This window comes from Branchiostoma floridae, chromosome 1 (genome assembly GCF_000003815.2).
Source record: "Branchiostoma floridae strain S238N-H82 chromosome 1, Bfl_VNyyK, whole genome shotgun sequence".
In the NCBI taxonomy this organism is placed as follows: domain Eukaryota; kingdom Metazoa; phylum Chordata; class Leptocardii; order Amphioxiformes; family Branchiostomatidae; genus Branchiostoma; species Branchiostoma floridae.
In genome coordinates, this window is record NC_049979.1 from 28291725 (window position 1) to 28318100 (window position 26376).

The 26376-nt window shown below is 40.4% G+C and overlaps 2 protein-coding genes across 13 annotated transcripts in view; one reads left to right on the forward strand and one right to left on the reverse strand.

Moving 5' to 3' along the window:
- The window catches only part of LOC118413460 (SID1 transmembrane family member 1-like), a 49283-nt gene extending 30706 nt beyond the window's left edge, over positions 1–18577 (forward strand). For all 12 annotated transcript variants that reach the window (XM_035816876.1, XM_035816929.1, XM_035816885.1 and 9 more), the window contains 7 exons: positions 9590–9692; positions 10497–10570; positions 10955–11001; positions 11222–11327; positions 12285–12395; positions 13453–13566; positions 14557–18577. In XM_035816876.1, the coding sequence (XP_035672769.1) occupies positions 9590–9692; positions 10497–10570; positions 10955–11001; positions 11222–11327; positions 12285–12395; positions 13453–13566; positions 14557–14619 (618 nt within the window). In that variant the 3' untranslated portion in view covers positions 14620–18577. The remainder of the gene's footprint in view (positions 1–9589; positions 9693–10496; positions 10571–10954; positions 11002–11221; positions 11328–12284; positions 12396–13452; positions 13567–14556) is intronic.
- A 528-nt stretch (positions 18578–19105) lies between these two features.
- LOC118426518 lies at positions 19106–25639 on the reverse strand. Its single transcript, XM_035835978.1, has 4 exons — positions 25382–25639; positions 22692–23557; positions 22103–22286; positions 19106–20342 (listed from the first exon to the last, which is right to left on the reverse strand). The coding sequence occupies exons 2-4, from the start codon at positions 23541–23543 to the stop codon at positions 20179–20181; spliced, it is 1200 nt and encodes a 399-aa protein (XP_035691871.1). The 5' UTR covers positions 23544–23557; positions 25382–25639; the 3' UTR covers positions 19106–20178.
- Positions 25640–26376: the final 737 nt, after the last annotated feature.

The following is a 26376-nucleotide window of genomic DNA, read 5'->3' on the forward strand; positions in this document are numbered from 1 at the left end:
GATTACTTGTTCAACTTTCTCAGAGCCGATTACAAGGTTCAAAGATTTATCGGGTAACAGAGCAAGCTTGCGAGCAGTGCCAAATAGCATACATTTTGTTTTCAGTACATTCATAACTAGTCGATTGACACTAACCCAGTTAGACAATTCTATAAGATCAGGTTGCAAAGCTGCCACAATAGCACTGACTGACTTGGCTGCCTTGTACAGTGAAGTATCATCAGCATACATTTCTGTCGAACATTGTGATACAGTCAACGGAAGGTCATTAGTATAAAGGGTAAATAACAATGGACCTAAGCAACTGCCCTGTGGTACTCCACATTCAAGTCCCAGAGGTTCTGAGAATTGACCATTGATGTAGACAACCTGCTTGGGCATGGTTACTTCTTTCATTTTTTTCTTTAATTCTTTAACATCACCACTTAGGGTTTATTAGTATCTAAGCCAATTTGATTGTACATATAGGTGCAAGTCAGGAACATAAACACAAAATTCATAAATTTCATGACAGGCCTAAGCTTCCCTTAAAAGTATAAATTCAATTGTTGTAAATTGCACATGTACTGTAAGGGTAGGGTGCCCTAATAGGATAATCATTGGAGTCCATAAGAAAAGTACTGTACAATGAAAGTACAGTACTTTTAGTTACATGTTGTGTAAAAACCTTTATCCTATTATCAGTGCCAACCTGATGAAATTATTTTCGGAACTTCCAGTAACTATTTACTGAATTCTAAACTGTAGTAAATCAAATAATACATTCAGTTGGTGGAAAAGTAGATGACATGAACCGCCTTGTTTGCCATGCTGATAGCTGGTGTTTGGGTTATAGAAACCAACCACTGGCGGCTTTATCTCATGATGCACCCCTCAGGGTAAAACATTGATCCTCTATTACTGGTGAATGCCACCTGGCTATATGCTAATAGTATTAGCATATAGCCAGGTGGCATTCACCCAGTCATATTTTATGTTGGTTATGACACTGTAACACAATATTAGAAGTGTCCCGAGCCGGGTGCGTGGACACCTAGAAATTCATTAAACACTGGTGCTAAATGAATCTTATTTATTAGGTTTTTGATACCTAGTTCTAATAATAATCAACCGTCACCAGATCAGATCAGATCACAGAACATTGATCAATCAGAACAACACCCTGTCCTCATCTGGAACTCTTTACATGCTCTAATTGTCTAAAATCCTTGAGATTGGGACAAAGGCCTTTTTATCACAAGAGTGTGATATTATCACCTCCCCTCCCCTTTCTCACCTATCTTTAGAGAAGTCATTATATAATCTCCTTTGCACCTACATGAAGGTGTTTAAAGCCAGCAACAACAATGCGTGCATTGATTTATAATGACAGGTAATTAGAGACTGAAGTGAATGGTAGCTGCCTTATTCAGTGCCTCCACTGGTGTATAGAACAGGTCAGTATTTAACACTGCATAGAAGACTAAAGTTTACCCAAAGAGGTTTAACTACCTTGTAGATCACCAAGGAGTTTAGAATTCTCTGATCTCACTGACCTAACCTAGGTTTTACAGCAACCTTGGAATAGATATAATTTTTAGTCTTTACTATTTGCCTTTCAATTGGTAATCTTTTACTCTTGTCTTGGCGACCTTAGGTCTCTTGTTTTAATCTCCAAGCAGATCTTGCTGTGGCAAATGGGAAGGAGTTTAGCCGGCAGAGGAGTTATTGGCCACAGCGAAGATCTGCTGCAGAACGCACCGGTCAAAGGCAATTATCAGGCAATTAAACTGCGTTAGGAAGAAGGTGCGAATTGCCCCGGGCGTGCGGGGCCAGGGATCCCGTCACGGGTCGGCTGTAAGAGTTCATTGTGTTTTCTGTGACATCTGGGGATTTCTTTGCTTCTTTGGTGTCAATAACGCGTCAATAACTTACTACGTACTGGAGGAAAACAACAGCAAAACGCGTCAGCACGATGCGACAGGACGCAAGTGCAGTGGGGAGGGGGGCGCTGACGTCGATTTCCCCCAACGTTTCATGAAGCCACGGCGCCCGTTTGTTTGCCTGAGAATGCACCGGACGCCGTTAGAAATAATTCAAATCGGCTTTGCTGAAAATGCACGTGCTGATTTATGTGGATACCTTTCCAAAATTTCAAGTTCTGTCTACGTTTTTACACGCCGATGTCTGTCCGTCAAATGTGACGAGCGTGGGTCTTTGAACCAAATCCAAGCGTATATGATCGGTAAAGATTTGAAGTTGCAGACATGAAAAAATGATACAGGAAGTGTTTAGAGCAGCTTTTATTGTAAAATATATACAAGTAACAACTAGATAATAACTTGTTATTTGTGTACAAGTACAACTGATAATTTCATATGTCGATACGTTGTCTTGGTGCGCTGTGATGCAGTCTGCTCCAGCGGTTTCGGGGGGGAAGCCCCCGCTGTGAACTGGCGCGGCTCGCCGCGTTTGTCCCAGATACTGGCTCGGAAGGGTTGTAAAACGATAATCCTGGCCAAATTTAGCCAATTTGCACGTTGGAGGTAAGTGGATACTAGGAGGAGCAGAAACACGTTTCTGAAAAGATCGCTCCTCCCGCTGCCTTTGACCGGTGCGTTCTGCAGCAGATCTTCGCTGTGGCCAATAACTCCTCTGCCGGCTAAACTCCTTCCCATTTGCCACAGCAAGATCTGCTTGGAGATTATCTTGTTTAAGCAAGGAGCTTTTATCTTGGTTTCAGACAAAAAGTTCCTGATGATGGGTTTGAAGGCTGATAGCCAGAATAAAGCTACCATTCCAGAATGGCTATCAGTATCACATCAAAATATATACCACAGGCCTTCTACTCTTCAAAATCAACCAGGAAAGTTTGCCAACACGGAGGGTATTGATATGTAAAATTTGGGGTCCTGGAGTATCTTGCAAATACAAGCAATTTTTGTACTATAGAGCCAGGCGTTGAAAAGCAGAAAGGCCCACAAAATAACAACAAACTTTTTGATAACCAAACTTATTGATAACCTGGGCTTTATCTGGTCCAAAGAACCATTATCTTTTTGACTATTAATAAACTTGAAGCCCGCTATGAAGCTGTTTACCAGTATGGTTCATTATAAGCCAGAAGGCCGACATAACCACATTCCTCTGGAACAAAGAATTTGCCAATACTGTAACTTGAATAAGATAGAGGATGAGTGTCACTTTAGTGTTTACTGTACTTTATACAACAACAAAAGAAACGTCCTCTTTGAAAATATACAAGATATGTTCCCTATTTCCAATACTTGAATACCACGGAAAAAAATTCATATTTCTCATGCAATTAGATCAACCATACATTATTGATTCCATCTGTACTTAATATTTATAACTGTTTTAAGAGGTGAGAAGAAGTTGAACTTGTAAATACTGGAATGTATTACTATTAGTATTTGTAGAGGTGATAAGATACCTTTTTTTTAATCAAAATTGTATTTCACTAGCGCTCGTAACAACCTGTACTTAGCTTGTTTGAGCACAAATGTACAATCAAGGTCATTGATTCATTATATAGAAACATCAGGCAAAAGTTTGTTCCAGAGATTATTTGTAGTTTCCAAATCCTATTACATGGGCCTGTATATAAGGCACTCACTTTCCTCTTTTTGGTAATTAGGCACATTGTTATGCAGGTTCAAAGGAGGTCAGTTATTGTTAAGGCATGCTTCCCAATTAGCAAGTTGAATTAGCAAGTCCCACAGGGACTGTCCCAAAGCACTGGATGGAAAGATTCAGAACACCTCCCTGAGATCAAGGAGGTTTAAATGCTTCTTGCTGAGATATTTCTATACTGAACTGCTTTTGAGCCAGATTAGAACTAGAAGAACTTCAAAATTGCAGAAACCTGAAAATTCACTTCTGGGATAGATTACAGGATTCGAATGGTTAAACCAGATCGGCAAATTAAGGAGTAATAAAAGCTCCTTGATCTCACCAACTTGATCTGGCCCTCTTTCAACCTCCTTGATCTGGCTCAACACTTTTGTTTTGAACTGCCAACTAATGGAAATCTTAGAATTCAGAAAAATGGTAAATTAGGTAGTGCTCTGCATTGCACTTTAGCCAACCTCTCACTTTACATATATAATATATATACCATTGAAGCTTGGATCCAGGTTACATTCAGGTATGTGACGTCATACTTTGTGGCGTCACCCAGGAAAATAAAAGTTTTTAGATAATAATCTTATATTTAGGCCATGTTTCTGAATCAAAAATTTTTTTGAAACAGGATGTGTTTGAAGGCACTTGAAAGGCCATGAAAGAATGAAGCTTCTTACGGTTGCATAAGATAGTATTGTCAGCCTGCAAGATCCGCTTGGAGATTCTGATCATGATAGACAAAGAAGCACAGTGCAAATGACACAGTAGGGTTCGGAGGACACCAACTGACTAGTCTAATTAGTCTGTTCTGTCAACTTTTAGCTTGATTGGTAAATGTGTTGGGTTCATGAGCTGGCGGGCCCAGGTTAAAATCCTGGGAGCCAGGCACAAATTTTTCTCTTGTGTTTCAGAAGTGTAAGGTTGTGAAGGACGTTGCACTTCTGTGAGGGCCTGCATGCCTTTTTCCGTTAAGTGTTACGAGCCATTTTAATTTACCGTTAATCGTTACCGACCCACTCTAATTCACCGTTAAGCGTTATCGGTATATTTTTCGTGAAGCGTATTGGTCGTTTTAATTCCACGTTAATCGTTACTTGTTATCCCGAATTCACCGTTAAGCATTACCAAGAAATTCTTCGTAACAAGTTATACCCACGAAGTCAAATGCCAGGTAGAGCCCCTGAAAATGCAGGAAATGGTGTTTCAAAGGGTCCAGATTTCTAAATTTCTCTGAGCCTCCCGGCCGCTTCGGGTAAAAATATGTTGCGGAAGCGTCGCCCCTCCCCCTCCCAAAAAACCTTTTCACTCATACAGATTTCAGTGTCCAACTTAGCATAGTTTCCGTCAAAATTTTCTCATCGAATGCAGAAAATGAGGTTTCTCCAGACCTCCCTTGCAACGGCTTGCGGCTTTGGTGCTCACGACGACCTGGCGAAAACATGTTTCAGGGGCGTTGGCCCAAAAAATTTTCTCTTTAATAAAATGTCATTTGATTTACCTTCGTTGGCCAGCAAAATTTGTCCTTCAAAATGCAGTAAATGGCGTTTCAGACGGTCCAGACTTTTAAATTTCCCCGGACTTGTCTGGCAATTTCTCGTGCCGTCCGAGCTTGAAATGGTAAAAATATGTCGGAGGCCGGAGGTCAATTGCTACAACCATGTGTAATTTTGATGAAAATTTCATTATTCTGTCAGCAAAATTTGCCGGAAAATGCAGGAAATAGCATTTCAGAGGGCCATGATTTTAAAAAATTTCCCAGGGAGCATACCCCCCTACCCCCATACGATGCGTTGCGCCTTCGGCGCTCCATGTGCTGAAAATTTTGTCAGCAATAGTCTCCCCCAGCCCACAAGAAACTTGCTGTTGCCGCCTCTGGTGGGAGCACTGACCCAGGGAAGCAAACGTCATAGACACAGCAGGCATTGTCCCTGTCATTCCTCCGGGCTCTGGGCACCTTTTCCTTCTCACAATGCCATTAGTCTGATATTTTCAACCATCGAGGTAACCTAGTTTAGCGCCGTACAAAGAGGAACGAACGTCAATGTTTACTGTCATGCTTTGTAACCCCTCCTGAATTTACCGTTAAGCGTTACCGGACCTTTTGAATTTACCGTTAAGCATTACCGGGCCTCCTGAATTCACCGTTAAGCGTTACCAAGAACCCCCCATGCAGACCCTCTTCTGTGTCAGTGGGAAAGGTCACATTCCCATGCATCCCTTTTTTTGAACTGAACTGGTTTTAGCCTTGGTCCCAGTTTGCATCATAAGGCAAAATCCAAACTGTTTAAAACTGTCTTGTTTTTTTTTTGCATCACAGGGCTTGAAAGTCATATTTGCATGCCCCTTAGGCTTAGTAGCCTCCTTCCCCTGTCTTTCTTGGAAGCTTGGCGATTTTTTTTTGGTGGGTTGGGGGGTGGGGGGGGGGCGCCCGAAAAAAAGCCGAACTCGTCTAGCCCGTACAAGCTTACCGGTGTATATGCCTTTCCCGGCATATATTCCTTTCCCGCAATATTCCCGGTTAAAAATCGCGAATCGACACCCCCCAACCGCAACCCCCCCCCCCCCAAAAAAAAAAATCGCCAAGCTTCCCAGAGATGCCGGTCAAGGAGGCTACAGGCTAGCACCTTAGTATTTCCAAGGAGGTTCTTGGTATTTTGTGTCCTTTGTTATTAACCAAGGAGCTTTATCTGTCACTCAAGAAAGGGTTCGATATCTGGTGTGGCAACCGGTGAAACAACCAGAGGGGCGAGTAGAACAGAAAAAACAGCATCCCAACTCCCAGGATTCAAACCAGCAGCCGGATCACAAATCCAGTACGCTACTGCTGTCGCCACAAAAGCTCAGAGCTCCTTAGCAAGGACGGTAGGAACTACTAGAACCCACTGTTACACTAGATGGGCAAAAGCAAACTTTTTTTGGGTCTTCATCCTGCACCAGGTTTTTTGGGAAGCAGTCATAGTCACTGTGCAACAGTGGTATCAAACGACCAAATGACCAACTTTGAAAGTAGCCCCCCCAACTAGAAGCAGCAGACTTCCAGCTTTTATTTTCGAGCGCTCGGGTCTGATTTTACCATGGCCATTACTGACAGAAGGGGGTCTGATAGCGAGCAGTTGTTTAATGTAACGCAGCTTGAAGGGCAAATTGAGCAAGGCACAGCTGGATTGGAAATTAGGCACAGTGGTGCTGACTTCAGATGCCTATATTAAACCTCCTTGGTTTGAGCAGTCTATTTATTACCTTATTATAAGTGGAGTCCACAATTACCATCAAATTTTCCAAAACTTCAAGAAAAATTATTCATAGTTTACCCCTAAATTGACAAAGACAACCTTGATTTACCCTTTAGGTTTAACCATTTCATATTTAAATAGATTAGTGTAAAAGTGAACTTAGGTTTCTGAAATTCTGTAATTCTTCAGTCTGTAATTTCTTGTAATAGTGTACCCCCAAGTTCCAGGATTCTTTCTGAAGGCCTTAGGTTCTCAGCACCACAGGTAGCCAGGATGTTTGGACCTGGGGAATAATTAGTCCTTGATAATTGATAATTGGACACCAGCATCCTTTGCATATCTATAGAACAACAGCTGACCTTACTTTGAACCCGCATTACAATAGCGCATACTTACTTGAATTTTCAACAAGAGGAAGCAAGCCCCTGGCTTTCTTAGGCCCAATTTTAAACTTTATGAAATATTCTCTGGAACAAAAATTCAAGTGTTAATCTTATGATGGTCAAAATATGACCAACCAGATCAAACAAATCTCAAGTTGCTGACCAAGGAGCTTTCATTCTTTGCCACGTTCAACTTGGTACTGCATTTACAAGATATCATTGCATGCATGGAAGGAGCATTCGAATAGAGCAGTTTTCATTTGATGAAAACACCCATGTGTGAACAGCCATAATGGCGCTGTCGGCACAACTGTTGAACATGTCATGGGCAACTTGGACCCCATTCAAATGAAACAAGAAATCTTTTTAAAAAAGCTGTGCCTTGCCGCGTATTTTATGTTATTTTGGTAAGATAGACTAGATTCTACGCTTAAAAATCCCGAGTTCCACATGTCGCCCCCTCCCCCCTCATTATCATAATTTATGTCAGATGAATTATTGGCACATTAAACAGGTTTTGTAAAACTTTTTGACCCACAATGAATATGCATTATTTTTTATTACAAACTAAGTTCCTTCTGATGCAATTTGTGATATATATTTATATAAACATGGTGAGTTAAAGCGTAGATTTATTACGCTGGACCACATACAGTAACATGCGTCTAGAAGAGCGTTTTAATACTCGCCTGGAATGTACTATTGTCTAACTAAGCCATGAAACTCGGCAAGGAAAGAAGGGCCTTTGGAAGGGGCTTTGGAAGGGCTGGGTTAAAAGGTCCGTCCATTGATCCATGGAAAAAAGCTGGCGTAAAGCCTTGCCTGGCGGCAAGGCAAAAATACAAGTGAGTTAAATGAGGAATCCGATTAAAGCTTTCTGTTGGATTAAAAAAATGCGTTCACATTTAATCGGATTAAACTCAAACTTGCGACCACGACAACCCCGAGTCGGGCACACGTCGTGCTTCCAAAATGTTGCCGGACTACCTCATAATTTTGAAGGATTTAGTGACATTGATATTATATATGATAACTGTTGAGAAATTGGCTGGCTTTTGATGCGTCAACAGTCAACAAGAGCATGGCGCTTGTGAGGTCATACAGGTTAAACTGGGGGTAGAAATGTTGCGCGGGGTGTGATTATACTCTACATTTAACTGTAGTACAAAATGTAAATGTGTATGTTGAAAAAGTTGCATGAATAGGAGAAACTACTACTAAAACGTTTGTTGCATACTTTTTAGCCGGTGTGTAGCACTCCTATCTTAGTGTCATTGATTTAGATATGAATTATAAGGCCATTCCTGCAGAAATTCCTGCAGGAAACATTCTTCCTGCAGGAATTTATCTTTCTCCTGCAGGAATTTCTGCAGGAATGCCTGCAGCATTCCTGCAGGAAAATGTTTTCCTGCAGGAATTCCTGCAGGAAAAACGCTTCCTGCAGGAATTCCTGCAGGAATTCCTGCAGGAAGAAAATTTTCAAAATGAATATTCATGAAAGTTATTATCATATTTCACAACTGTGCATCATACTTGTCAATCATATGTAAAGACTTTGCACCAAGTGCTTTTATATTGAAAATATTAGCACATTTCAAAATGGGAAAAACGGAATTCCAATCTTAAGATGGAGCTTCTTACTAGTAAACCTCATATTCTTGACATCTAAGTTAGAAAGATATTAAAAATGTCTCTCATGGTACTTGTTTAAGATTTGATAGCTTGTAACTAAGTTTTATTATTAGGTTATTGCTTAAATTTAAGTGGTGCACCCAAATTTTTTTGTGTGCACCCAATTTCTTAAGCTGGGTGCACCAGTGCACCTAATCCCAAAAATGAATTTCGAGCCCTGGTAGGGGTCCTTCCTTTTGTGAGTGGTTCCAAACCTACAGTCCTATGGCTGCACATGGGGCATTTACTGTTGTATTGAGGTCACCTGAGTTAGCGCCAAATGGCAGCTCGCTCCAGACCCTCGCAATTTAGTCCCACCCATTGTCAGCTTCTGGCAATTCAGCCCCTGCGAAGAGAGAGTGAGAATCGGCCAACCCGATGATAATAACACCCGAAATATCAGTTAGAAAAAATAGACGATATAAAAACGCATCATAACTGTAATCTGAAAAGTTATGAAGACTGTATGGTTCTCCAGTTCTCTGATTGGTCACCAAGCCTATTGGGCAATTAGAGATTAATGTCATTTAAATACCCACATTTGTTAGATGATTAGGATTTTCTATAAATCTGTTAACTCGAACCTTTAGGACTGGTGTAGATTTGTAGTTGTTGGTGTTGTACATGCACTGTATGGTGTGTAAAACTCCACTGTTTCATCCCCATCCATGTGTTCAGGTGTTTGGCACTCCTTACTTCTGGGCCATCTTCACTGTTGTCTATGTGCTGGCTATCCTGGCCCTTACTGCACAGGTGTACTACATGGGCAGGTGGAGACTAGGTAGGACAGGAACACTTTTTTTCTTTAGTTTTGTTTCAAAGACGTTTTGTTTAAAATCACTTTCCCATATTTTGACTTTTGTTGTTGTTGTAGTTAATGTTTGATGAACCTTTTTGCACAAGTTATGAACATGTCAATTCAACTAACTTAAAGTAAGATATAACGTTAGTTCACCTTTATCCGCGGGGTAGCCTACAATGTATATCCGTTGTGCTGCTAAACAGGGTATCCAAGGATATCAAGTCGATGGACGGTAGTTTCAAATTGTCATATTTTCAATATATTGCAGTTTGAAACCACCATCTGTCGACTGAATACCCCTAAATACATTGTTCTTAAAAGGAACGGATAAAGGTGACCCTACGGATAAAGGTGAACTAGCGTTAGATGACATTCTCTTGGAACCCCAAAACTGATGCAAGCATGAAAAAAAACAACCTTGGGCCAAAATAATTGTCTACATCATAAAATCTATGTGATCAGGAACGTTGAACCAAAGACAGATATGGTATACCAAATAATAGATTCGTCATTTTTTTCACATCTTCTGTGACCTTGGAATTGACTATTAAATTCTATGTATCCATATCCATATTGCAATATTTTATTGCAATCTATGGCCAAAAGTCAATACATGCTCCGATGTCATCCACATACATTGTAGTCAAATCAACATGGCCTAATGTGACCACAGTCAGAGAGTAACCAGTATTTTAATACTAGGTACTTTCCACTAAGCATTGATTGACTCTAGCCATGAATGATATGATACGTTATGTATGATATGTTATTTCTGTCCTGTAGACATGGGGATTTTCCATCGCATGTACCTCCTGATCAGAACAGATTGTTTGCAGTGTTCCAAACCGATGTACTGGGTGAGTAAACTTGCACTTTTATTTTTGACATGAAAGTAAACTTTAATGTTTTTTCCTCCCCTCTTATTACTAAAATTAGAAAGGTTGGAAAAAACAAAACTCAGTCTTGAATCTTCTCACCCCATACTCAGTAATTTTGCTTCAAATGTTCCCTGGAAGAGATGGTCACTAGACTTGAGGGTGTGCAACCTGAAATAAACTGGGGGTGTGTCCCTGGGAATTCTTATGATCATGAGGACATCCCAATATTAATCCCAATTAGACCAGTGGGATAGATATTTGATATGCTCAAAAATGATGCTGTACATGGATACTCTATTCCTACAGTTACAAGTCATCAGGTTTTTGTTGTTGTTATTGATTGAATGATTTGTCTCATTGCAGGATCGTTTTGTGCTACTTCTTGTTGGAAACATCATCAACTGGTCGCTGTAAGTATATATATATATACATACATATACATACATTCGTACATACGTACATACGCACATTACATATTACATAGAGATTTTTTGCAAATGTTAGCCTAGTGCATTATTCATTGCAGTACACCTTGATCAAAATGTTGTCAAATACCTCATTTTGAACAGTCCAAGTTCTTTAAACTTGTTTTAACAACTGAAGGCTGTTGTTGTATATTTGTCACCACAGAGCATTGTTTGGTGCGGTCGGCCAGCCGGATGACTTTGCCTCGTTCATGTTGGCCATCTTCATCATTAACTTCCTACTCTACTTTGTATTCTACATCGTGATGAAGGTTAGTCTTTGGACCCTCACAGTACTTCTTCGATGCATGCATGTGTTTGTGTATTAAGTGGATTAGATTTAAATAGTGTATGTAGTAGCTGTTACAATTCTACACTTTAATCCTACACTGAACAGTAAGTCTTAAGAAAAAGATGGACGTAAGCCTTGGCATTACCGTAACATTAGAATCTGGGAGGGCTGGGACCGAAGGTGATGTAGAATACGCCAAAAAGGGTCAGACTATCCACTATCCACAGTATCCACTATCCTTCGTCAGTGACACTATCCGAAACGTCTGACCGTTTCCAAAACCATATCCAGTTGCTTGAGTAACTACTTTTTTGCGTACTGTAAATGTATTTAAGTTCGCGGGGATTTAATTTCGCGGTAGCGGGAAAGGGGACTTTTCGCGGTGGATTTAATTTCGCTGTAACACCATAGACTGCAGTCTAATACCATAATAGAAAAATGTTTGCGGTGGATTTAAGTTTGCGGTGAAGTGGTCACCACAAAAACCGCGAACATTAATCCACCGCGAACATTTCTGCATTTACAGTATCTTATTACCTGGCTGTCTAACCTACATCGATGTGATGTAGAATACATTTTGTATACATACACTGTGTTATATTTTATTCATGTCTTACCCTCCAGAGAAAACACACTTTTTAATGTGAAATGTGCCAGACATGTATTTCAACAAAAAGTCACAACATCATTTCCAATCTTTGAAAGCAATGTTTGAATTTTCAGCCACAATACACTCAGCATACTTAATATGCATTTTTTTAAATCATTCTATGTAAGCCCTTGTGATACAAGTTGAAATCCACGTGATAACCCCAAATATCTCCCAATCTGGAACAACTGAATTGAACGTTATCACGGCACAGGTGTGACATAAATGTGGTAATTACTACTATCGACAATAAGTTTTTCTGAGATGTTGTTTCCTGTTGGTGTGTAGCTGCGGAGTGGAGAGCGGATTCTGTGGGTGACTGTGGGGCTGATCATCATCACACTGATCTGCTGGACACTGGCACTGTCATTCTTCTTCAAGGGAGTCACTACATGGGAGGTATGTCAAGGAAGGAATCAAGTAATCAATGTGTGAATGAATGGATGGTTTGGATTGATGGATGAATGAATGGATGGATGGAAGAATGGATAAGGAACTGAATGAATGAAACTATTTGAGTGAATGTGACAGCAAACATTTGCATGAACAGTACAGTCAAACCTGTCTATAGCGGCCACTCAAGGGACCAGACAAATTTGGCCACTATAGACAGGTGGCCTCTGTATAGAGGTGGCAACTTGTAGATAAAATACCCAAGGGACCGACAAAAGGTGGCCATTATGGACAGGTGGCCCCTCTGTAGAGGTGGCCCCTAATACAGGTTTGACTGTATGTTTTTTTAGAGGTTGTTAGTGCTCTCTCTATGTATCTCTCTCTCTATACACTGTGACATACATGTACACAGTCACATACATACTTCTGTTGCATAACTTACTGTTACATAGACATGCATACCATAGCATAAATACCTTAACATATACATACATACACATACATACATACCGTTACATATATTTATACAATATAGCATGATGATGACATGCCGTTACCGTTACATGTAAACTTTAAGATGCAAACCATTGCACACATAGTGTACACAGGGTCACATACATGTACAGTGTAGTATGTACATACTGTTACATGCATACAAACCGTTACACGCATACATACATGTTAAAAAAAGTTAAAGTTGCCCGTACATCAGTAACGGATGCGTAGGGGTGGCGCCCATCTCCATTTCTGTAGCCCTTGGGCCACACATGTGCAAGCCACTACAGCAGGGGGCTGGTCCGCTGGTAGTGATGTGTGTTTAACTTCCATACTCTTCCTCATTAGTGCTGAGTGCTAAGCAGAGAAAGCAGCATGTACCATTTTTAAAGTCTTTCGTATGACTCGGCCGGGGATCGAACTCACGACCTACTTACATGTACATACATATAAATAGTATACAAGCTACTACGTCATGTAGGTAACACTGTACTTTTACGAAGGACATGTACATTGTAAATATAGAAGTTTACCGCAATTTCTTAAATCTTTTTTTCTCTCCCCACAGAAAACGCCTGCCCAGTCTCGACTGGACAACAAGGCCTGTGTGCTGATGGGTTTCTATGACGACCATGACATCTGGCACTTCATGTCTGCCATCAGCATGTTCTGCTCATTCCTGGTCAGTCAACGTCTCAAAACTTCAATTTCGATTCTATTCAAAGGCCACACCAATTTAATTTGTTGTTTCTCAGAATGTTGCTCTGTGACGGAGGGTAACCTCTGACGACATAGTACATTTGTATTGTTTTTTTACAATGTGATGAGTGTTCACATCTGTATCTCCATACTCCCTTTGCCTCCTTCGTACGTAGTTTGGCAAGTCTTCTGAGGTACCTGCGCGATGATGCACATTGTTTTTTTTTTCTGCGGTAGCTGTTTTTATAATCAATGTAATAATTTCAGAAATCACTCCAGGCCAGCACGTCACCGGAACGTACTGCGCCTGCGCGAACCCTGGTGTTTTGGGGCTTGGTTTGGTCAACGTTGCATTGAAATCCCGCTTGTTACACAGTATATGTTAGAGACATGGTTTCATGTAAAACGTACACGGGATTTTACCCTTATATACACACGTACTTTCTTAAATGCGGCCCTTTAGTAAACCGGGGGTTTAGCAAGGTTTAGCATGTCTATACTTTTCGCGCAGGCGCAGTACGTTCCGGTGACGTGCTCTCCAGGCCTATATTTCTGATATTGTGGAACAGGTCATGTGGCTTGTCTGTGGCTTGGGGGGTTGCTAATTAGCTTATCTCCAAGCAGATATGGGATAATGTGTTCTCTAATGTAGGACAGTTGTCGGGAAGAGGAATCCCTAAACAGATGTTAGACTCTTCCTAACACAATGCATTGGTCAGTGATTTGATTTGATTTGGTTTATTCGGCTGTATAGAAAGAAATACAGCCAAGGCTACCCAACTAGCTGGAGGCTATTATCAAGGGCTAGCCCTGTTAACTGTACAATATACTATTTATATAACTTTTTGGGTAAAGGTGAAATCACAATCCTTGTACATCCATCTTACAATGTTTGTGCCTGAAATTCAGTAGTTATGCACAAGCAAAAAAAAAAAGAATTCCATGTTGAAAACAACCTTGCTTTTCCATCCAGGTTCTACTGATGTTGGATGATGATCTAGACTACACCCCAAGAGACAAGATTCCCGTCTTCTGAACACCGTCTGTCCTGAGAGGAGGTATCATGTACTTTAGATGTAATACCAAGAGGAACCAGCAGGTGGCATCGCTACTCAAGAAGATGACAATGTGGTCATCACGAAGATGATAAGCTACAGTTGTAGTGTATTAGTACTATTACTATGTTAAGATTAAAACTACACAAGACCACTGAGCTCAAGGGTAGTATAGAATTAGAACTTTTGGTCCACACCTTTTCAGCACTGTCGTCATAATGTGTGCAAATTGTCTCGGAAATTTTGAGCTTGTATAAAAGTCATACACCTTTTGCATGGTGAACTATCAAAATATGCAAAGCATTAAATGGACTTAAAATACACTCTACATATATTACCTTATGATCCCCTCCCCCCAAAGTTTTGCACAAGAAAAATATACAAACATCGATTAAGAGGTAGATATTTGGCAAATAATAAAACCAACTGTGCAACTTTTAACACCTTTGAGCAACTTTGATACTCAGTTAGTTGTCTTCTAGCTTGACAAATTCACCCCGTAGCTTTAGAAAGATTTCTAGAACCACAAGATTGCCTATCCTACTACCCTCAACTTGGTTAATAATAATATGGAACTGAACAAACTGACAGCATTTTTAAGCAAAGTCCCTGTCCATGCAATAATGCTGATACTACCACATTTTTGTACAGTGCTTGGTTGATGCAGAAACAAGAATACTGTGTGCCATTGCACTTTGCATTGTATCACCATTTTGTAGCACCCTACATGGATAAATTTACCTTGACATAGTAAGAAACATGAGATATTGACTCATTCTTAAGTTTAGAGAAATTTTGCCTCCCATGTTTTGAGAACTTTGGGGGGAAGACACTATCTCACACACACACACACAAAAAACAATATTGTGAGTGATATAAACTTTACCCTACTGCAATCCAAGCCTTTCCTAGCACTGTATCAAGATAGTCTATTTCCCTATTAAGCAATGCAATACTTTTAGCTATGCACCCCAGATCTAGAGTCACAAAATTGCCAATGGAGCTGAAACATTTTGGGGAAAACAGCTAACTACACCCCTTGATTTCGATATCCATTTTGAACACCTGGTTAGGACCTAAAAAATTGTATGGCTAGATAGAGAAAAAAGTGCGTGGCTCAATAGGGGAAATATGAGGTAACTTTACGACTCTACTGTATACAATATGAGGGTAAGAAAGGGGTTGGGGGAATTTTAGCTGATAAGTTGTGTCATTCCAACAAAAAGATAGCCCTTAGCAAGAATTTTACTGGTACATGTAGTAGTAGGTAAGAAAATAGGTAAGGATGTTGATTTCAAACAGAGTGAGTAACTAATAACTTATCAATGTATTTGTGTACAGTTTCTATACATACAAGCTGGATGGTACAGTATAGCATGCTTTAATAGCATATAGACAAAACTTTAATGTACAAATAGATGCCACATTGTTTTTGTTTTGTGACACTCAACAAAACCAAGCAATGCGAAAGAAGAAGCTTGTTTCAAAAGTGTTTTGCTATGGTCATATAGTCAAGATGAATTTCTTCAGAAATGTCGTAGAAATAGGTAACAGCGTTTCTGATATTGTTGACGAAGTTAACAACAATTACTGATACTTATTCTACAAGGAGATACAATTTGGGGTGTAGAAGTAGCAAAGATAACATGCTCATAGCAGATGTTGGATTAAGTATTCATGTGAGTTTTTACGAAATACATACATGTAGGAATGTTACGAAATATATGTAGTCCGCTACTATGGAACATATGAATTTACGGAAATCATACGAATTTTATTGAACTCACACAGGTTTGATTATGATCCTTAATAATTTGTAGGACTAGGCTCTTTTCAACAAATTAGTAAGGAGTGTATGCAGTCCATGCAATTTGTTTGAATTCTGTAAAATTTGTATGTTTCTTAGTAATGGATCGTAAGAATTGCTTGAAGTTATTATATTCCTCAGTAGCAGATAATTTGTACATGTGTATGAATTCTGTAAAATTGGTATGAATTCCGTAAAACTAGTACAAGTACTTCCAATAGACAACCCTGAACGTTCTGTCATTTTTCAGTGGCAAACATAAGGAATAGCACACTTGTAACTACCCAGGAATTCACAGTCCTGTAAGCTATGAAGTTAAGCATGTGCTTGTACTATGTGTACATTTCTGCAATGTTCCCAAAAGACTTTCAATAAGAGTTTACGGTTCTCTTAGGTCATTCTTGGCGCGAAAGTCTCACAGAAGAAATCCACAGTGCAATCAAAAGAATCTATTTCAACTAAGAACAAAAAAAAGATATAACATTTCAAGAGATTTAACGGACAATGTATGTTGCAACGAAGACAATGATACGATGATAGCATTTTAGATGATATATTAAATCACTGTCGTGTAATGAGAGATAATCAGGATACGTACAGAATAGTGCACATGCTTGTTTAAGGCTTTTGAAGGGCTTATTTGTCTATGTTATCTGTTACAAAGGTCTTTGCTGCTACAATTGCGTGATTACGTCTGTGGAAAGTGTGGTGAAAGTGTGAGTTGTAATGTTATGCGAGTTTAAAGGTGGAAAAACGATACGTGGAAACAGTGGATGTAAATTTTCTTCTCTGTATCATATTATGAGTAACACAAGGGAAATATATAATGATATATTATAGATGTTGTTGTTACATATAATGTTACTTCTGGAACATTGCATGTAGTAGGAGATATCAGTGTGTTGTATCCCAGGTAAAAAAGGTAATTTCTTTAGTTGTACAATTTGCACTTAATTCCAACACAAAGGACACAATCCCCATGCATTTTCAATTGATCACTACTCAAGTCAGTGCTGATTCACTGCACTGACTTTCTGGAAACTAGAAGCATGATGATGTCATAAGTGAATCAAATGTGATAGAAATTTACTCCTAATGTCATCATGCTTCCGGATTTTGGAAAGTTGGCACAGCGAATCAGATATCTGATGAAGGTCGTCGAGATCTTTGTTTTTATGTTGGAACAAAACTGAAATTGTACAACTATGGATTCTACCAATGCAGTTGAGCTTTCATTCGAAGGTAGCTTCTTTTTTTTTCAGATTATACTTACTTTTGTGTGTTACATCATGTATCTAAGGGTTGAGTGCAATGTTAGCTTTCATGATATGTATTCCTAAAAGAATATATTGTCTGGAACTGTGGATGTTTATATTTCGAAATATTTCTTTTGTACATTGTACTCTGGCTATCTCTTCAGCACTTTTTGATGCACACATTTGTATATGAATACTGTATTTCTTTAGTGTGCCGTTCTTTCATGGGTTTGGGTAGATAGTATGTGTTTTCCATTATCAATTGCTATCATGTGGATGAAGGATGTTGTGTGAGGGACAGAAGTATTATTAAAAGGGTTGTCCCAGTAAACTATAAATGTTTCAATGTCAAACTTATTCCGGGATAAGATCAAGGTTAAAGTATGTACTCTAGCTTTTGTTGAAAACTTGTGAGTTAGAAGTTGCTGTCTTTACTGTAACACTAATTCACCTTTCTCCGAGGGGTAACTTATATCTGTTACTTTTATTGTATTTATGGTATTTAGGGATGTCAAGTCGACAGACAGTGGTTGCAAACTGCAGTAAATGGAAAGAATTGTAATTTGAAGCCACCGTCTGCCAAATTGATATCAGTAAATACCCCTCTTTGAAAAGCAACGGATAAAGGTTACCCCACGGATAAAGGTCAAGTAGCGTAATGTTTGGGGAAAATTTTGAGATACGTTGTAAGGTTGTTCTCCAATTTGCCGACCCCATACCACCGCCAATGCTCTGTTGAACTGTTGTGTCCTTTGGAAAGGACGAATTTTTTATTGTGTCATACATTACTGTATGGAGGTTTTGGATAGTGGTATGAAGTCTTAGTGTAAACTTTTCTGCTGCAAGAATAAAATGCATGGAAAGCCTTCCATCACACATGGGTTGCTGCAGATTTTTAAATCAGAGCAGGGACAGGTGTGTTCGTGTGTGAAAATGGTGTTCAGCACCAAGGACAGGTGTGTGGATGGTGTTCAGCACCAGGGACAGGTGTGTTAACTTGTTTGTGGATGGTGTTCAGCACCAGGGACAGGTGTGCTTACCTGTGTGTGGATGGTGTTCAGCACCAGAGACAGGTGTGTTTACCTGTGTGTGGATGGTGTTCAGCACAAGGGACAGGTGTGTTTACCTGTGTGTTGGTGGTGTTCAGCACCAAGGACAGGTGTATTTACCTGTGTGTGTGTGTGTGGTGTTCAGGGGCAGGTGTGTTAACCTGTGTGTGTATGGTGTTCAGGGGCAGGTGTGTTAACCTGTGTGTGGCAGCACTAGGGACAGTTGTGTTTACCTGTGTGTGGATGGTGTTCAGGACCTAGGACATGTGTGACCACCAGTATCAAAATTGTGTTCAGCACCAAGGCCAGGTAGGATTGCCAGGTTGTAAATTGATAGACAAGAATGGAATCAATCACAACCAACAAAACTTTTAATCCTATATTCAGTGATACAATGTACAAATGTATGCTATAGAACTTAGTGGCACTGATGTCAGTATTAAAATCATTAAACAGAATAAAATCAGCATTTCTTTGGCTAAGAAAACTATAATTACCAGAGAACATCTCTATTCATGTCCGTAACCGATATGAATATTTTATGAAGTCAGGTGAAAATGAAGGCTAATGTCTTAAAGAAATGTACAGGCTTTGGTCATAAATCAAAGAACAACAATAGTTGAACAGCGCAACGGCGTGCTGATACAAAAGCGCCGCCTAGCGGACAAAATAATTATTACCATCATTCCAGATGGAAAGATTTTGATAATGTCTATGATTGGTCAATTTCATCATGTCTTAAGCATTCTCATTGGTAGAGATGCTACACGTTGACCAGTGGTAGCGTATCAATTGAACACCACAGCAGCCAATCAACTTCAAGCTTTCTCTGCCTAATGTCAACGAAAGGGCTGCATTTTCCTTTCTGATCACTAGGGGGCATTGTGAGACCGTGAGCAATCCAACTGAAACGTTGTCGTGAAAAAGGCGTCCATTAGTTATTTTGTTGTTTCAACCTTCCTAAACTTTGTTGTGTAAGTGGCACAGTTGGCGAATTAACATACGTTACGTAAAAATCTCCAAGAGATTACTAACTATGTAAGCTAAAGGTTACTGTTTTCCTCTCACTAAGTTCCTGCCATAAAAAAAAATAAATGACGTGAAACGTACGACCGTAACGTTATATATGATTACATTTAACTTCTTCCCCACAAAAGAAGTGGCACTTTCTTCTTTAACAAACAAACAAACAAACAAACAAACAAGCAAACAAAACACAAGCACTGACTGTTAATGGACTACGCATCGCTATACTTATCTACTGATACATCTCTGCTATAAAAGAAATATGAGTGACGTGTACGTTATTTAAACTTTTTTTCTCACAAAAGAAACGGCCCTAACTTCTTTAACAAACAAAACAACCAACCAACCAAACAAATAAACATGAGCACTGGATATACTGATCTACTGTTGAAACGTAAAACTTTAGAGAACTCCCCACTCCTGGATCTCTTGGATCATCCTCAGCAGGTCTGCACTTGCAGGCAGGACCGCCAGGCGTATGAACCGGTTGATCAACCCGTGCAGACAGTCGGCTCTGAAGTCTGCCTTCAACTGTTCCAGCGTATAGCTCTTTAGGCCCGAGGATTCTAGAAATATCAGTTTAAACGAAACAGTAATCATGTAATTCACAGCCACACATTGATATCCCTTTGCTCTTTTGGTGGGATGAATGCCATTACAATGATGCAAACAGACAAGAGAAAAGGAAAACGTATCATCCAAATTCAATGTTTACTGTGAAATATGTACACTGATGATAAAGCCGAAAATAATTTAATCCTGGTTGGTAGAATATAGGATATAGGAGAATTCTTTTACACAGCCAGTGTGTACTTACTTTGCTTATAGTTATGTTGCAAGAGTTGTGACTAAGTGTACATATAGGTGAAACCGGACGAAAGTTTGATTTGAAACAAGACTAGAAGATAAGAAATATGCAGTAACGGACCATATTGCCAGGAACAATTGAGTAATTGACTGGGAGGGGACCAAGGCCATAGACCGGGAAAACAAAAGGAAGATCGATCCGGTGGATCAAGGAGGCAGTCAACCACAGTGATGAAACGGAAACAAACTTAACCACGTTTGGGATTGTGTTCTCGCCGCAAAAGCGCCACCTACATCGGCTACATATAGCGGCGATAAGCAGAACTCCAGTTAAAAGCTCTGAGGAATGCGTCTGAGAGACATCGAAACGTAAGCAAAGTAAGTACATACTTGTTGTGTACAAGAATTGTCCTAGAGTCCATTCCAAGACACCATGAGGGTTTTTAGGCGATATTTATAATTAGTCTGAATTATTTTGAATAAAAGAATATCTGAGCCACAATAATTAAATTATTTTTAAAAAATTGACTGAGAAAGTACTCATATATTTGAATGCCTTTGAATATTTTAGAAACATTTTGAAAGTAACTGTACAAAAATATCTTTATTTAGAATAATTGTGAAACCTCTGTGTGATTATTTCACATTTACAAACATTTACAAAAAATGGTAAACCTCGCCAAATGGTTAAATTAGTTTATTGCCCCCATAAAAGTAAGCCCTATTGTTGTATCAGTATATTTTTAGATTTCACTGGTGGATCCTTTGTGGTGGGCCATTGTTTCATGGCACCCAACCATACTTTGCAAGGATGTGTGAATTGCTATCTTCCCAGCCCACTGAACCATTTACAAAAAATGGTAGAAAATGGTAGATAATGGTAGAATGCTGTTATCATTATTTAGAAACCATTAGAAGTATCCAATTCCACACGATGAATATTTCCAAAGTTTTACAGGACCAGGGAAATATTTATAAAGTTGAAACAGTGTTACAAATATTTCTGAAGTATCAAATGTCCTAGACATATAATTACAAAACTTTAAAATCAATTCTAAACAATGGCCACAAACATCCGCATGGTGTCTTGGAATGGACTCTATATAAAACTGATAATAAGGGTTCCTACTAGGGCTGGGTATCGGTACAGCGTACCGGTACAAAACCGGTTTTTCTTATTGGACCGGTCCAGAAAAACCGGACCTGAAAAAATTAGGTGGACCGGATGTTGGACCGATTAGAAAATTAACAGATTATTTTATAAGGCATTCACACGTTTTGGCGCTTGCAGGTGGAAGAAATTGCCAATCATACTGGTGCAGTTAGCGTTGTAGGATTTTAAAACGACAGTGTAAGTCTAATACTCCACCAAACAGATTTCTTTGTAGTGAAATGGACCATTGGTGTGAGTCATACTGCATCAGGTCCAGGTTCAGGTCCGGACCTGGACCTGATCCTCTGGACCTGAACCGGACCTGGACCGGAATGTTCTGTACCGGTACCCAGCCCTAGTTCCTACCGTTGGGACCCATGGTCTCCTGTAGTTTGTGATGATAGTGAGCCAGAATGGCATCCCTGTGGTTATGGAAGACGTCCCAGCTCGCGTTACACAGGAACAGGAGAGTCAGGTCGTAGGTTGGCGGCTTGTGCATCGGACTCTGCCAGTCCACCAGCCTTGCTGCGATGGGCCTGTCTCCGTCGTACTATGGTTAGGCAAGGACAAATCATTTTAATTTGTATATCTGGAATTATATTTCATCATTTATGCATTAAGACTCAATAAAGTATCAAAGTATCTTGTAAAACAACGAAAGAAAACAAATGAATCTTGAGTGTAACAGCCATAATATACCGCTAGTTCACCTTTATCCGTGGAGTGACCTATATCCGTTGTCAGGGTATCTAAGGCGGGGCTTCAAGTTGACTGATGTTGGCTGCATATTGCAATATTTTCAGTATATCAAAATAATTGCATTGCAAAACTACCGTCCACCATGAAATCCCTAAATGCCCTGTTTTTAAAAGCACGGATATTGGTTACTCCCCGGATAAAGGTGAACTAGCGTTATACATTTCAACAAGAAAGGCAAAAAAGTGTTTTGTCGTACCTTAATCATGATATTGTTGATCCAACATTCCGTATGACAAAGCACCTTACGCTTCGAGGTCTCCCCAAAGATAATCATGGGGTCCAACTTCTCCAGTCGAGCTACGAGGTCTGTCTGGACGTCAGGAAAAGCTGTGGCGAATTCCTTCACGCTTTTTTGATAAACGTGGGTTATTTCATCCTTCGCAGCTAAAGTATCTTTGGACGTCATGATCCAGTCGTACTGCTCGTCAAGGGGTTTGCCGAGACGGAGCTCCAGTAGATGTGACAGGCCGTGTAGCTGAGCCAGGGCCCCGGTAGCAAGCATCATCTCCTCACGGTCCAGCGGTTGGCGGTCGGGTTTGATAGAGAACCCCTGAGTTTTCAAGTTCTCCATTACCCTGACGGACAGCATGGAGTTTGGATCTGTAGCGGCGAAGTAGCATTTTGGCAGGAACAAGGAATCAGTAGGAGGAGGATTTTCTTCATCTTCATTCATTGGCGTAGATTCACGCTCTGTGTTTGAGATTAACACAGACAAGAGCTCGGGAACTGCATCAGAGTAAAACTTGACCTCCAACGTCTCGGCTCGGATATGAAAGTCCTTTGACCACTCTTCTGTTACGGTCAACGGCCGCGCAAAATCCGTCAGTTTAGCGACCAGACTGTAGCGCTGAGTTGTGCCATTCCTTGTCCCCATAGCATCAAAGGCGATGATGCTACTCATGAATCCTTCTCCTTCGCTGATGGATCCCTTGACATCGACGTCCGTGATGGTGATGCCCGGGAGATCCTTCTGCAATACCTGCTGCACCCAGGAGGGGGCGATGTCTGCTGCAGACTGGGGGATAGCGATCTCGGATGCTGTTGCCATCTTCAGCCGTAGTTCTTTAACAAGAAAATAGAGAACATATGAACTGGGCTTTCTCACAGTTCAACCATCGATCTATGAAAAACAACAGCCATAATTTCAACTGGACTTCACGTTGAGTAAGGGCGCGATCACATAGGTCGTGGGGTCGTCATACGATTTTGATGCGGTAAAATTTTGCAAGCTGTGACAGAAGTCAGAACCCAACCACTGACAAGGATCCAAGGGAGCCTTTTGTGTTGCAAGACAGCTGTACTCTGGAGGAAATACACATGCATAGCTGCCCCCCCCCCCCCAAAAAAAACACATTTAGTTAGCAATCGTACGACAACCGCACGTAAAATAAGGGTTTCCTATATATGTCCCATTCTATGGTTCATTTCTCGTTGTGTTGTCCAAATTCTAACTTGCTTGTACATGATATAACTTTTTATAAGATACAGAACCCCTAGAATGACAGTATTACTTGACTGGCAACATTTGCAAGGAAATACAACATATTTCCCCCACCACATGCAAAAATGGACTGTTCCAAAATTGACTTTAAAGAAGTCAACCCCCTTACACAAGTTTGCTTAGTGAATCCACCCACATACGCAAGTTTGCTTATAAACTGACAGCGTAAATGTTTAACTAGAGGACAAAGGCTGACCTAATTTAGTTACAATAGTAACGGGCATATCGTTTTCCGAAAAGAAAAGGAGAAGGTACGAGAAAACTAAAAATTGTTAAGGGAATTTGTTATCACCAAGCACAGTACGGCATCTTCTCTGGATAGTTTTAAAGAACGCTTGCAGATAGATGTGCAAAAGTTAGGTGTGATGGGTCGTTCAGTGTAATATAACCAGCTGCTGTCGCGCCGCGTGCCTGCGAAGCTGCTGTGTTATACCTAATATCGCCAAGCAGATCTTGCGGTGGCATAAGCATCATCATCATCATCGGTCGACGTGATCAAATGTAGACATGTTCGCACATGTCTACACACGACGGGGTTATACCGCCCCTTACGGGGTGACATACCCTTTCGTAGGCTAATTACATAAGATAGTATCATAAGCCGAGGAAGGAGTTTAGCCAGCAGAGGAGTTGCATGCGGTGGTATATCTATCTAAAAAAAAAACAGACAGGGTCGGCTTTATTCGCTATTAATTAACTAAAGCGCCAAAACACTGTTTAATGGATAATGAGTGTCACGTGCAAGCATCTTACAAACTCTTAGGCTTGCAATATATTTTCGCTGTGTTGATTTGTTTTCATTCTTCTGCCCCACTTAAGGGGGCACACCCTAGTTTCTCGCCCCCATTGAAACCTATAGTTAAGAGACTTTTTTCAACGACGCCGTATTTCCCGGGAACTACACCTATACAGGGGGTAAACATGTACCATGAGGTCTCACATATCTGATTTACAAGAAAATTCTAGTAATACAAATCTCACAATAATGAGATGCATGTCGAAAGCCCATAGTGGTGCAGGTGACGTCATCGGTCAAGCTGCCCGGGCCGCTTCACTGTTTGCGTCTTCGTAGCGATACCCGGAAGCCAAGATTCGTCGGTAAAAACGTACCGAAAACAACATATAGGAGTCGAATTTTATGCTTTCAGTGATTTGGATCCGCTACGCTGATTTTACACTAAGTAACTGGGCACAAAACGGATGCTAAAATCCCCTTACTCCAAAAAAAATTGGGACTACCATTGGGGTGTGCACCGTTATGTTCAAAAGGTGATCGTTTGCTAATCTTAAACTATCCTCTCTAAACCGCCGTGAACATGCAAAATGTTATAGGTGAAATTACTGTAATGGTCAAGTCAGGAAGTGATCAAATGTTCAAAGCTTACCTGAGAGTTTGGTTGACGTGCCTTCTTCCTCAGAACACAAGGGTCAAACAGAGACCATTTGATGTGTTCACAGATAGTTACTCTAGCTGTATGTGTGGGCTGATCCCTTTCCGGGGTTGACCACTCGGTTATAGGGGTGGCTATGCGTATTCTTTAGGGCTGTTTTGTTTGGGTTAGGGTTAGGGATAGGTTTAGGATTACTGTTGGGGTAACTGCCATTACAACTGTTTCGAATACAACATTGCAACAGCCATGACTGACTCGCCTCGCACACTCGGTGATTAAGTTATATGGTGGTTATATCAAAGGACAAGGAGTTATGACACCATATACACCTCGCGGCGGGTCATGAATCCTGAATTAATGACCAGGGTAATGAAGGAAATGAAGCCTTCTGATTGGTCGACGCACGTCGTCGGGCTATATGATGATACATTTGGAACCTCCTTATCACCCGAGAAAAGTCAGCTGAGGTAAGATTCCTTGACATTAGAGACTGTTTACGCCACTTGTTGCCTTCCAAGCAGACACCTCAAACATCACCATACGAGCGATCGCTGTTTTTGTTGTCGTTCCGATGCAGTACCGTAACAAGCCGCTAGGGGGCCCAAATCTAATCGTTTCCAGGTCTCATCAAGGCCCAGTCACATACCAAATATCAATACCTGTCCGGGGTATTCGACGGTTGCAGCCTACCAGGACGTCAGTAGATTTGATTCAAAATTGATTTTCAAATTAGCAGATCAAATTACTAGTTAGTATGCAAATTGATATTTTTCAAAACACCCGTTTTTTGCCTACCACTGCGTCACCATCGCGATCGCTCGTATACCGCATGAGTCATAAGGTCATGCAAATGAGGAAGCGACAAAGCAAAAGTAAAGAAAGCAAAACTACACTGTTTTCTTTTTTGAGGCCTTAACCTTTGACATATTACCTAGGATTCCTGTCCCCGCACATGCGTTCTGATCTCTGTGAGCATGGCTTATACACCT

Bases quoted from the DNA above. Each gene is read 5' to 3' on its own strand.
- LOC118426518 (XM_035835978.1), bottom strand. From the start codon at position 23,543: ATGGCAACAGCATCCGAGATCGCTATCCCCCAGTCTGCAGCAGACATC. The intron at 22,287-22,691 runs GTACGACAAAAC...GCCTAACCATAG, and splicing joins TCAACAATATCATGATTAAG to TACGACGGAGACAGGCCCAT. The intron at 20,343-22,102 runs GTAGGAACTAGG...TGATATTTCTAG, and splicing joins GGAGACCATGGGTCCCAACG to AATCCTCGGGCCTAAAGAGC.